Source organism: Ursus americanus, chromosome 18 (assembly GCF_024610735.1).
Source record: "Ursus americanus isolate L20-20 chromosome 18, mUrsAme1.1.p, whole genome shotgun sequence".
NCBI classification, from domain to species: Eukaryota; Metazoa; Chordata; class Mammalia; order Carnivora; family Ursidae; genus Ursus; species Ursus americanus.
Genome location: NC_142144.1, coordinates 26,889,082 through 26,903,431, shown reverse-complemented (window position 1 = coordinate 26,903,431; position 14,350 = coordinate 26,889,082). Strand labels below are relative to the sequence as shown.

At 33.9% G+C, this 14,350-nt stretch overlaps 1 protein-coding gene and 1 long non-coding RNA gene across 2 annotated transcripts in view; both read right to left on the bottom strand.

Annotated features, from left to right (window-relative positions):
- LOC123781066 (uncharacterized) overlaps positions 1–14,350 on the bottom strand; it is a 614,912-nt gene that overhangs the window by 481,599 nt on the left and 118,963 nt on the right. The window lies entirely within an intron of this gene.
- LOC123781059 (olfactory receptor 13C2) lies at positions 7,603–12,500 on the bottom strand. Its single transcript, XM_045780357.2, has one exon. It carries the CDS (start codon positions 9,538–9,540, stop codon positions 8,584–8,586), a length of 957 nt encoding a protein of 318 aa, XP_045636313.2. The 5' UTR covers positions 9,541–12,500; the 3' UTR covers positions 7,603–8,583.

Below are 14,350 nucleotides of genomic sequence, written 5' to 3'. Positions count from 1 at the left end.
GGCTCCTCTTGCCTTCCCCTTTCTCTTCTTTTTTCACCACTTTCTTGTCCTCTCTCTCATAAACAAAACAATGAGGTCTCTTTTTCACATGCAGATTGAGTACTACTCATTCCATTACCCTTATCTCATATCCTTTTAAGAGTCTCACCTATCCTAAGTAATTTTATTATGATACTTTCTTTATAATGATTTCTGATTCCAGTGCTAAGATAATTAAATATTTTCTAACAGACTTCCCTCTTTCTTTCTAAATGTCAGAGCCAGAACAGACTCAGATTTCTAATCCAATCCTCTTATTTTGAAGTTGATGGATGCTTGAAGGCATTTAATGACTTATCTGAGGTAAATGCGAAAATCTAAAGCATAAAGCCAAAGTCCTATCCCATATTTAGGACTCATTTCAACTCAGTATTTTCCCTACCAACTAGTACTTATTGTTAAAGTAAATATCTCTATTCTGGCTTCCTGGCCTACCTGAGACCCATTAATAAGTTTTATAAATCTGAGGATACAGAAAGAGATGGGTAATGTCCACTCTCATTTACCTTAGCACATGTGAAGAGCATCTTCCTTTTTGATTAATGTATGCCTCAATATTTAAAGTTGATTTTCAGCATGGTCTTTCTTGTGAATCTTGTGCAGTGCTCAAAAAAGTAAAAGAATCTAATTTTTGTAATTAGGACAACATTCCATGATAACTATATTTGAGTGAGTTGTGCAGAAGTATTTTTATTCGGAAGATTGCAATGAAAAAGGATATGGATGTTCTTGGTTTGCAAAAAAATCAACCCAATTCTTGCCTGATTCACAAGTTCTCAACATACAGAGCTTTTGTTAATTAAAAGTATAAAAATAATTTCTTAAGAAAAATAACGACATAAAGATTTGTTCTGCCAAAATCACCACCTATGATCTGCTCCCCAAAACTTCCAAAGGGTTATCTCTGGATCTAAGACTACTAAAGCTTCTGTTGCTATGAGGGACCTTCCAACTCCCTTAACAATTTAGTGTTGTGATTCTGAAACATAAAGAAGTTAAGAAACTTCCTAGTTCTCCAGGGTATGACTCTCCAAGTTCCATTAACTAATTGGGAACAAATAAATAAATAAATAGGTTTAAAAAATTTTAATTATTTCCACTTTTTTGGGTTGAGCAGCATTCGTGCAAGCAGAATTGGAGGAGACTATTTGCCTATTTCATTCCTTCTGCAGATTGCCCTTGAATTACACAGCAAACATTGAAATTAAGAACTATAGAAATGCCTGTCTATATGGCCTCAGCTTGTAAAGTGACCAATTTATTTTCAGAAATCTCTCCAAGTATTTCAGTTATCTGAGAAATAGAAGATAAATCACCCTTACTGAGCTTTTAAATGGCCACAAAGAGAGAGCATTGATCAATCAAATAATTTATTACTATCAAATGCCCCTGAACAGACTAAGTTTTTAGCACAATGTTTGTGATTTTATAAAGATTATACAGTAATCTTTGAAGGAATAGTGCTTTGGAATTAGTACTAGGCTTAAAGAGTTGTGGATTAAACCTCAGCTCAACTATTGATTAGTTAAGTAATCTTGTACAATTGTGGTATATTAATTGAATTAATGACCCCAGTTCCTCACTCTGATTTTGGTCCCACACATGTGACTTGATTTGGTCACTGGAGCATTAGCAAATATAATGCAAGCAGAGACTTGTAAAGCACTTGCACAATTAGATTACTCCTCTCTTTTCCATCTCTGCTACTATCATGAAAATATGTCCAAGTTAGCCAACTGAAGGATAAAATGCACACTAAGCAGAACTGAGCTGCTTCAGTTGCCAAAGCCAAGGCTGCCCTAGGTGAGCCAGAAGTCACACAATCTCCAACAAATGAGTCCAAAATCAATCAATAAGCCAACTCACAGCTGATTTGAGATATAAAGATAACCTAGTTGCGATCACCTGGCTCCAGGTGTCTCATAGACTTTCATAAATGCTTACTTTGGGGGCGCCTGGGTGGCATAGTCGTTAGCGTCTGCCTTCGGCTCAGGGCGTGATCCCAGCATTCTGGGATTGAGTCCCACATCAGGCTCCTCCTCTAGGAGCCTGCTTCTTCCTCTCCCACTCCCCCTGCTTGTGTTCCCTCTCTCGCTCTCTGTCAAATAAATAAATAAAATCTTTAAAAAAAAATAAAAATAAAAACAAATGCTTACTTTGGTATCCACTGAGATTTTATGACTGTATCACTACATCGTAGCAATGATGGAGCAATAAGTGGTGTCACTGCCTATCCAACACTGACTCACCTGGTCTTTATCCTTCTTAAAAGAATCATAATTTTATTCATTTGTCTATCCCATTTTTCTCCAAAGGAAAATATTCTGGTAAGTCCAAGCTTCCTACCTTACTTTCTAGAAGCTTTATATTTTTACCTTTCATACTAAGATATACAATCCATCTAGGATTAATCTTTGTGTATGGTACGAGGCAAGGGTAAGATTTATTTTTTACTACGTGCACACTATTTGACTCAACATGATTTTATTGAAAATCTCCCTGTCCCATTGCACTGCAGTGTACTTTTGACATAAACTAATCGATCACATATGTTTGGATCTGTTTCGAACCTCCTGTTTTGTTCCACTAGTCTATTTTTCTTAAACTTGCACCAATACTGCATTGTCTTATTATCTATAGCTCTATAATAAGTCTTGATTTTGGCCCTCTAAATGATTTCTTCTTTATGGATGGATTGGCTGGTATTGGCATCATATATTTTAGCATCTGCTTTGTAATTTTCACAATATACCTGGTGGAGTTTTGACTGGGATTGCCTTGAACCTACACTTCAATTTAGAGAGAACTGACATCTTGATACTATTGCATCTTCTAATCCATTAATTTAGGTCTTTTAAAATTTCTCTCAATAATGTTGTATTGATTCTTCTTGTATAAATGTCTTACATATATTATATTAGATTTATTCATATATTTTTATATTTTTGATGCTATTATAAATTGTGCTTTAAACTCTCTTTTCTATTTTGTTATTGATATGTAATGATTTTTCTATGCTAAATTTATATTTAGCAATATTGGTAAATTCACTTTTTTATAATAATTTTTTAAATACTTAATGAGGTATAGTTAACATTAAATTCACTTATGAATTCCAATAGTTTGTAGGCCATTTGCATATTCTATATACATATAGTGTCATTCATAAATAATGTTAGATTTGTCTTTATTTATATCATTTATCATTACTTTCAGTACTGATTATGAATCCTGGTACTTTTATAATGTCATATTCAGGAGCTGAGAAAAATAAGGCAAAATGAGAGAATTTTATTTGAAAAATGTATTGGTACCTGAAAATGGCTGCAGACTATTTAAAACTAGGCTTTGATTACTTAAAAATTAAGATTCCTCCTGTAACACAGAAGACATAAAATATTTCTAGTTTGAAAGTACTATAGCAAATATAAAGTCCATTTTCTTGGTACTGGGTATAAATGAGCTCCCAGGTAACCTATAAAATGTATTTCTAATGATTCTAGTGAGACAAAACGATAAAGAATAAGTAAAAAATATCTATCACTCTCTGGTGTCAAACGTAATGGAAATTAACAAATTTCAAAGTAAATTGTGGAAAATATCATTATAATAGAGTATCTGGGTAGATCTTATCTAGCCAATAGATCTGCAATATGAGCATATTCTGAGACAGAATTACTTGTGTCTAGGTGACAGAGATGCAGGACCTCAGTAGAAAGCTTCACATATTTTAACTCAGACCAAGGTCAATTGTCCTGATGATTTTATATCCCAAGCTACTTTCTGCCTGGGGACCAGCTAAGGGGCCCTCACATATCAGTGTTTATTTAAAAACTTAAGGTGAAAAAAATATACCTGAGGATAAAGCTATTTCTAGAAAAGATGAGAAACTGCTCTGATCTGTACTACTTGAGACAGTGTTGTTAATGATCATCTGGCATGCCTTCTAACTGAATCCACACATCTAGAAATGAGCGCACCTATACTCCTCAATAAGTATGTATATTAATTTATTAAACATTCTACCAAAATTGCAATGGCAATTTGCATTGCAGTTCGCCATTGCAACAGCAGCTAAATGTTTGACATATTTGTGCTTCAAACCAATATTTTTTATGAGTATCAAGCAAACTATAGACACAAATCTACATCTGTCCAGAGTAATTCTCTTTTTTGACACATGGGGAAATTTGGCCAGAAAAAAATTTTTATTTGTAGCTTTAGTTGATCTTCCCTCAGCATTCATTTCATGTGCAGGAGGACATGGTTTCCCTGAGTCTCAAGGTTACCTAAAAAAGACAGTTAATAGCCCATTCACAGAAACTTGAGAAAATTCTTATCCCTCTCAAGTCAAGATATTTCATGGATGCAATAACTCAAGATTATATTAAATAAGTATATTTCCCCTGGCTTATAAAAATCCCAGAAATTCACTTTCCCCAATCTAGTGGAGAGTAGAAAGTATGGCTTTTAATGTCAGTCTTTTCAAAGTCATGGCAAACGCACCTTGATATTTTCAAGTTACCTCAGAATTTATGGAATCACAAATGACATCTCATTTTTGAAGATTCCAAGTTATTTATCCTTTAAAATAATAGGAAAATCTCTCATGGCCTTACAAGCCATTAGCAAGAAGAATATCAAGGATGTCTTATAATAAAACATCTCTAGGGGCAACTGGGTGCCCAGTAGGTTAAGCATCTGCCTTTGGCTCGATCCCGGAACCCTGGGGTCGAGTCCTGTATTGGGCTCCTTGCTCGACAGGGAGCCTGCTTCTCCCTCTTCCTCTCCCTTGACTGCCACTCCCCCTGCTTGTGCTCTTTCTCTCTCTCTGTCAAATAAATAAAATCTTAAAAAAACAAATGTCTCTAAGCAATGAGAGTTACAAATAGAATAAATAAAAACTCATGTGTAAATGTATGACCATCAAGCAACTTTATCTTAAGAGAACTGTTGAATCTTTAGCAATGATGGTGAATAGGGAAGTATTTGAAATTTTTTTCTATTTTCCTGTAGATATTACTCCATTATATTTTAATATTTAATGTTAAATATGAGTAACAGGCCAAAGTTTACAAGGCTTAGAAGATTTCCCACATACTCCTTACCTCATAAGAGGCAACGCCAATAAGAGTGATCTTCTGATAGAAAAGCTAATGTTCCAGTGGGAAAACACAGAGTTGCTTTGTTTTGGACACTCATTCTTTTGTTATTCAATAATCACACATCATTTTAGATTAATTGGTTGTCAGTCCCTCCATAATAAAAACGAAAAGGACATTTTTTATAAACACGATACAGTTTTATTATCCTAACAAGAAGCTACCAGAAATAACAATCATTCTAGTGAATTATTGTCTTAAAGGAAGTCCACAGATCCAAATAAAGTTATTATTATGGGTGGATATTAAGCAATTTTTCAGTGACAACTGAAATCTAATGGAGTATCTCCAAATTTGATGAAAGAACCACCCATTTAATTTGAAGAGTCCTTGGGAGTATCTCCCATGTGCTATTATGTGTTCACTCTGTCTACCTCAGGACACAGCCATCGCAAAGTTATGAACTACTGTTCCTATCACTTCCCTGGAATCTGATGCTCCTGCTGCTTCAAATAGGCCCTACTTTTAGGGTGTTCATGTATTAGGTCATCCAAGCTAGGCCACTTAACAATGAAAGGGAGAATTATTACTAATTACACCAGGGAAACTGGTGTTAAGTAGACTAGCTCTGAGGAAATAGAGATATATGGTCATCTTTCCAAGGTTGGTTCTATTAGGGCCATCAAGTCCCAAAGACACAAGATGTTTCATGACAAAAAGCAGGTATTACGCTCTGTTTGCGCCCTGGCCAACAGCAACTACTTAAGCTTTGGTCTGAACTTGATGTCTTCCAAGGTCCAAATCTAAATTCATGGAGTCAGGCTGCAGAAACAATCCCTGGGCAGATATCATGCTTCTCTGGGACTCAGAGTGATAATAAATTTAAGATATAATTCTAATCTGAGACACAGTGAACCCTATTAATGTAACAGGAGACAAGGGACTAAAGAAGGAGTTGGATGATAAGGAATCTTTATGAAAGATCATGGTGGAGATTAGGAACAGTGAAATCTGAAGTCTATTTATGGTTTTTCTTTTTTCCTTTTCTCCACTGTCATTCCCTTATATCTTCCTCAAACTTTCAGTTAGTAAATAGAAGCCCAGAGCTATCTATAGTTCAGGGAATGAAGGGAATGTACATCCATGTGTGGGATGAAACAAACAGGACCAAGAACTGCATCAACATTGATGACATCAAAAAACAGGCAGAAAGGACTGGCCCTGAAGCCGAAATAGTGGTGTGAAACAAGAGATCAGCCACAACCAGCAGTCTCTAAAGACTCTCATTCAGTCTCCCTTCAACTATTCTATGGCTCTCTGAATGGCACATTATTCTCTCCTAAGACTAACATAATATAATAAAAAAAAAATTATTATTAAAAAAAAAAAGAAAGTCAACTAAAGTTCAAAAATTGTTAGTCTCTCTTTTCCCTAAGAATTTTTTAAAGAAGGGCCAATCTGCAATACAGTGGTTCCACTTTCTGGGCAGCTGCAGAATGACCAGTCTAAATCCAACAATCCAACCATGAATCAGTGAAACAACTCTGACCCCATTTTTAAAAGTCTCTGATCCCATTTTTTTTAAGTCTTATTTGGATAAACTGGATTCTAGCCAGCTTCTCATTGACCATCATGATGAAAGAAAGTAACGCAAAGGAGTGAAACAAAATATAATATATATGACCTTTCTGGAACAAAATTCCCAAGAACTCCACCTTGGGAATGAATATATTTGATGTGTATCAGGTTGTGAACCTGCTATATAAAACTTCTACTGCAGTTCGTCAATCAAATCTTTCATGACCTCTTTGGGAATGCTGACAGCTTGTGGTTTGAGACCAATGTTTTTGGCTTTATGTACTGGAGAAACTGAAAATATTTTATCCCTGAAATATCCTCCAAGAAGTCAGTTAAGTCTCAGGTCTTTTTGTTGTTGCTAGATATAGCATCGAGGAAGGATCTAGAATTGTGGTTCTCTCAGATTTCTTGGAAAATAGTCTCCAAAAATAATTATAAAGAGAGCTAACAGATTCAAGGAGACAGAGATAGAAGCAGCATGACAATGAAATAAAGGAGTCATTTCTTTTTGTGGTGTGGTGTCCTATGTAATGATCACTGCTGCCTCTTTCTGAACTATGAGGGGAAAATGAATCTCCACCTTACAATTAAAAGTAAACACAAGATCTAAAAAAATTTAAAGAATAAAACAGAAAACCAAGAATATTTTAAAATCTAAAGAAAAATTAATAAGTAATGTGGGGTTTTAAGCAATTAAACTAAAGCAATTAAACAAAAGAATAAAAACAACTTAAAACCTGAAAGTTCTGAAATTCTAAAAGAAACAAGCTAAATTACTTAAATTTTTAAAGAAAAAATTATGAGGATAATACAGTAGCAGGAAAGAAAAAAAGAGATGTAATATTCAACATTAAAATCTAACATGAATATTCAAAGTGTACAATTCAGATCAACAAAAAATAAAATGATAAAAAGTAAATATTTTTTAAAGCTGAAGGTTACCATACAGAGGAAAGAAATATAAATCCCAGATAAAAATAAAATGTAAAAACCATCTAAAGGTAGACCCACCATTCCCTAATAACAGAATTCTTTTTGGATCAGCAACATGCTTCATGGTTAGAGAGCCAATGGGACAAAAGAAAACATATAGCTCTACTTTTATCCATGGATAGTTCACTCAGAACTCAGATCGTTCACTCATTTACTTTTAATTTTCAAACAGCTTTAAAAATCAGTTATTAGGTTCCAAGTCCAAAGCAGTTAGATCCCACGAATCAGAAGACCTTTGGGAAAACAAGGCTGTCAAAGTAGATATGTTGAAAGTAGAAAAGAATAATAATTTAATGCTTCATAGGTGGAAGTGAACAGCAAGTTATAAAAAATAATACGATTCTAGAACCAAAAGGTTTAATATTATACAGCTACATAGAGGAGAATCAGCATTACATACTTGAATAGACTCCAAGTCAAACTGTTCTTGTAATTACAGTACTGTAAATTCATAATTTTAACTGAGTTTTAAAAATCTGAAACCAGTTTTCATTTTGTCTTGTAAAGAAAGTAAGAAAGTATGAAATTGGTTTTGGAAATAATCTTATAAAAAAAACATTTTAAAGGTTTTAATACAAGTGTAACTTTTTCCTGTCTAGAAATCTCTCTCATTATTACACAACCCCTCTACTTGCCCTCACAATCAAGCTCTTCAACAACAAAAATAAGAACAAACTACAATCATTGACTCCTAAAACATGGACATTTTGTTTACTTATTTTCATTATGACTGCACTCAAAAAATATTTTAGAGCTTCAGAGCTTTGAGAGATAAATTTGACACAGCAGTGAGAACCTACGTATTTGGCTTTTTGGTTTCCCTAATCGATTGCCATGTTGTGATTATAAAAATTACCTGTCCCTTTCCCATTTACTTGTTAAACACATTTCTTCGCAGTAGGTGTTTAACCGCCTCCTTCACATCCTTGTTCCTAAGACTGTAGATTAAAGGATTCATCATAGGAGTAATAACCCCATAGAACATAGATATAAGTTTGTCAGTTGCATCCAAGTCATCTGAATGAAGTGTCTCTTTAGACTTGGGCTTCATGTACATGAAGAGAATGGTTCCATAGAATATTATCACCACAGTCAGGTGGGCTGAGCAGGTGGAGAAGACTTTGCTTCTCCCCTCAGAAGAGCGAATTTTAAGGATGCTGACAATAATTAATGTATAAGAAATAATGATTAATAACAGTGGTGTCAATATAAACAATGTTGTGGCCACAAGCATGATGAACTCATTGCCTGAGATGTCAGCACAGGCCAGTTTCATGACAGCCAGAATTTCACAGGAGAAATGATTAATGACATTATTCCTACAGAAAGGCAATTGTACTACAAACACAGTTTGTACTGCAGAATTGATGACTCCTATGATCCAGGACCCAGCTGCCATGGGCACAAAGGAATCCTTGCTCATGATGACAGGATATCTTAGAGGGTTGCAGATAGCCACATACCGGTCAAAGGCCATCATGCCCAGGAGCACACACTCTGTTGTCCCCATGGCCAAGCCAAGGAACATCTGTACTGCACAGCCAGTGAAGGAGATGGTCTTTTTCTCTGAGAGAAAGCTCACCAGTGTGGAGGGAATGGAGGTGGTGGTGTAGCAGATGTCCAGAAAGGAGAGGTTCCCCAGGAAGAAGTACATAGGGGTATGAAGGTGAGAGTCCAAGATGCTGATTAAAATAAGGGTGCCGTTGCCCAGAAGGATGACAACATACATTATTAAGATTAGCACAAAAAAGAGTAACTCAAGCCTTGGGTAACCAGAAAGCCCCTTCAAAAAGAATTCCACCAGAATGGTTTGATTTTCCCATTCCATTTTACTGTTTCTCTTTTACCTGTAAGACATTAGAATTTTTTAGAACAAAATAGATATCTCATTATGATTGCTTTCAAATGTGTACCAGTTTACAAGTACCACACTGCCAGAGGGGAAAATTTTTTTTAAAGAGAAAGACTTAAAAAAAAAAAAAGAAGTAAACAGAAGTGAGGTAATATGAATGAAGAGTGAGGTGGGAAGAGGAAACTTACATGCTTTAAGCCACATACAATATGCCATGTAATTTACTTAATCTCATCACAGTTCTAAGACAGAGGTATTATTATCCACAGTTTACAGAAAAATAACCTGAAGTGTAAATATTAAGTAAACTTGACTAAAGGTAAATATATTGGAGAGCTAAGTAAGATTCAAACCTGACGAAGTCTTCTCTGGGGAAGTCTGGGCTTTTTGTCATATTTATCATCACATATGTAAACTAGAGGTTATAATAAAAATTGGCACTGTATTATTTGTAACTGAACAATAAACCATTTTTATTGATTACAAAGCACCACACAATAAATCAATGATCTTGTGACTCCTTTAAATTATAATGTTATGTTTACCATCTGTCTTGCATAGTAGTATGTAAAGTTTATAAAGGTAGGTACTTTTCTTGTTTACCTCCATAGTCCTCGTACCTACAATAGAGTAGACACAGAGATAGTTGTTCAAAAATATTTGTTGGATAAAGAATAAAAAGAAAGACAAAATAATGACTAACATTTCTCACTCTGTGTCAATCCTCTACTAATTGTTTGCTTTGTGCATTGCCTATTTAGTCTGAATAGCAACCCTGTTAGGCAATTACTGTTATTAGCATCATCATCTTTATTAATAGAGGAGGAAAATAAAGCACAGAAAAGTTAAGTAATTTGCCTAAAGTCACATAGCTAAATAAATGGTAGAACTAAGAGTTAAATCCAAGCCATATGGCTGCAGAGTATAAATTCTTAATTCTTCAATTTGCAGAGAACTTGGCTCACAGACTAGAATATCTTGTAATCTAATTGACAATACTAATGTTTCAAAAGAAATATCAGACCAAAAGAGGTGACTATTCAGAAAGAAGCAAGATTTCAACATAGTGATTTGAAAGTTCATTTTGATACTTGATATTTTCCTACAAATTGTTGTCCTAGAGTTGCATTTGATCCTTATAATCTGTGATCTCCCTTGTGAGAAGTTCTATCTTATTTTTCATTACTATCCTTAGTGATATTTTTTCTTTATTAGTCTCACGAGGGGTTTTCCTATATTACAGCTCTTCTCAAAAAAAGGGGAGGGGAGCTTTTGGATAGATTTATCACTTCCACTTTTTTTTTCCTGTTTTATTAAGTTTTGTTTGTAAATTTTTAAAGCTTATTTGGAATTTTCTAATTTCATGAAATAAGAACTAAATTGCTTACTACTTCCTCTTTCTTCTCTATTTCTAGCTCTAATTAATGCCCTTAAAATACTTTGTTTTCCTAAAAACTTAGATTTTGACATGAAATGTTCTTTTGTTTGGCTTCTACATAATTTTTCTTTACTTTTCCTCTTTAAGCCAACAGCTATTCAGGTGTGTATTCTCTGCATATCTAGTCACTAGATATTTGTGTTCAATTTTTGCTATTTATTTACAATTTTTATTATGACAAGAGAACATGACATGTAATTCTCTAGTTATGGAGACTTTGGCAGCCAATTACTTGATCCATGTAAATATTAACAAAAAATATGAATTATCTTGGGGAGAGAGATATAGTTTTATACAGATACACAATACATGCATACATGTATACACATAATCAAGTTTATTTAATGTTATTCTAATCTGTGAAATGATTATATCTGTCATCTATATTTAATCAAGTCTATATAAATATTTGCAACCATGTTCTGCCCATATATCTAGGATTTTTATATGCTTAGTTTCTGTGTTTTTATGGCTGGTAATCTTTATCAATTGTGAATATTATTAATTGACCTGTCTTTATTATGTTTTGTACTTTAAATTCCACTTTTATGATATTGCTATTACACTCCTGCTTTCTTTTAGTTTGCTTTTGCCTGCTCTTTGTGCATCCCTTTATTTTCAACTTTTCTTTTTTACTTCATTAAGTACACTACTTATAAGTAACATACGTCTGAGTTTAAATTTTTAATCTCCTTTTACAGTCTTTGTCTTTCTTGAGAACATCCAGTCCATTCACTTTAAAAATACAATTATTAATGTACTTCATTGTTTTCTTTCCATATACTTTATTTTTATTACTTACTTATTTTTCATTACTGCATTTTCTTTTTTTCCCACTTCCTTATTTTTCCTGGTTAAGTTGTCATTTACTATTTGTTTTCATTAACTTGGACACTCTACTCAGTTTTGGCATTCCATAAGTGGATACCTTCTCTTTCACTATGCCCATAATTTGACTGATAAGACCCAACCATTTGCTCATAAAGATTAATTATTTTTTCCACTAGAGTGGAATCTAATCTCCTAAGTTATCCCTCAAACACTAAATGAAGACAGAACTACAAGAATACTTTTGTTCCTCCATCTCTATCCTCAAATTCCCAAATGTCAATGAGATAATGTAGAAGTATTTATAAATTCCTTAAAATGTATCTTTTGGAGAGTTCTTCATCAGCCCTTACACTATACGTACTTGGACAGTCTTTACCAATGTATTTATCTCTCTATATATCTACTCATTGATCACCATTGGTTCCTCTCTCTTCTGTTTCTCTTCTATTCTCTTCAGGACCAGATTTTCATTTATATTTTGGTTTGGTTAGAGTATATTTGCAGAATTTTCCTCAGATGAGTATGTAATATATTATCTGGATTCTTACAGATCATCAAATAACTTCTTTATTTTAAATTGCATAAATTTTTATAATGCATGACTTTTCTACCAAATTCTACACCTAAGACTATATCCTAAGAAAATAATATACATAATTATGCATAATATACAATATATAGTTACATATTATATACAACAAATACACGTATGACCTGTAATAAGTATATAAGTAAAAAATATATATTAATAATATACATACATATGTATATATGAATCGTGCCCATTAATTGACATCTTTACATTAGTTGGTACATTAAAGCTTATATATACAATAACAATTATATATATAAGTATAAGTATATAAACATATTACATAAATTATATATATATTCTGAAAAAAGTTAAGAAACTCAATGACCAAAATCACAGGGAGCCTCCAGAGAATTTTCCTAACATCTCTCACTGTGACCCATTCTTCAGGTGGCTATGCACGGATATCTCATAGGGACAAGGCATGGTGTCACCTTTAATGACTTGCTTCCTAAAGGTGAGGAGACAGGAACTCCTATAAATTCTCAGTGGACACACAAATTGGTACATCCTCTGTGGAGGATAATTTGGCAATATTTATCAAAATCACCAAAGCATACTTCTAGGTAATTATCATAAGTTATGCTGGCACATGTATAAAGTGATCTACATAAAATTGATTCATTAAAGTATTGTCTGTATTAGCAGATGCAGAAACAATTTAAATTTCTAGGAAAAGGGGACATAGAAATAATAGAATACTATTCTGCTGTCAGAAAGAATATGGGGCTTTTTGTGCATTGATGTAGAAAGATCTTTAAGAAATATTAACTGGAGGGGCACCTAGGTGGCTCAGTCAATTAAGCGTCCAACTCTTGGTTTCAGCTCAGGTCGTGATCTCAGGGTCATGGGATCAAGCCCTGTGCTGGGCTCTGTGCTCAGTGCAGAGTCTGCTTCAGATTCTTTCTCCCTTTCCCTCCTCCCTGCCCCCCTCACTCACTCTCACACGTGCTCTCTCTAAAATAAATAAATAAATATTTTTTTAAAAAGAAATATTAATTGGAAAAGTAATGTTCAAAACAGTATATATGACACGCTAACATTTGTGTAAAAAAGATTATATATGAATGTGATATATATACACACACACATTTTTGTTCACACATAGAATATCTCTAGAAAAAGAAACAAGAATAGTGATCTCCAGAAAAGGAAATGGATAGCTTATTCACAGGAGTGGAAGGTAGGTGGTATACTATACACCTTCTAGTACTTTTCAAAATTTTGGCACTTTATGAATATATTGCTTATTCATAAAATAAACAACATTTAAGCTTTGAGATTCATAGCCTTTCTCCTTTCACTTTTCTAGTGGTATACTACATCGAACTATCCCCGTCATAGGACACAACCCTGTATGTTTGAAAATTGTTCTAACTTGTTCAGTATTACGCACTAAAGGGGAATTGAATACTCATAGATACTTTACATAGAGTTGCATTCTCAATACTCAGGACCCTTTACGTAGTATCATTAGGATTTCCAGGCCCATAATCATCTCCTGTCCCACCATCAAGCTGTAAACTATTCTTTGACCTGATTAAAGGTCTATACTTCTATCCAATGTCATTCCCTTTCCATTAAATGCATTATTGCTTTTATGAGCTAGTAAAATTCCTGGAACAAAATTACAGCTCAATAAAGGCTAGATATTATTCTTGTTCCATTCTCATGGCCAAAGAGTCCTCCCTCTTCAGAATCCTTTGTCTACCTAACTTTATGAGGTACTTTGCTCTGAATCTGAGGTCCATCTTGTCATTTTCAGGACATAATTAGTCTCTTTAGGATCACCAAAGACCAATCTGATTTTCCTATTCTAAACCCCTCTTTTCCCCAGCTTTTAAAATACTTTAACTTTTTATAAAATTTGCATTTTATGGAATTTTTCAGATTTTCTGGGCTAGGTCTCAAACCACTTGAGATCC

Excerpts from the sequence above, each read along its gene's own strand:
- LOC123781059 (XM_045780357.2), bottom strand. The coding sequence starts at position 9,540 with ATGGAATGGGAAAATCAAACCATTCTGGTGGAATTCTTTTTGAAGGGG.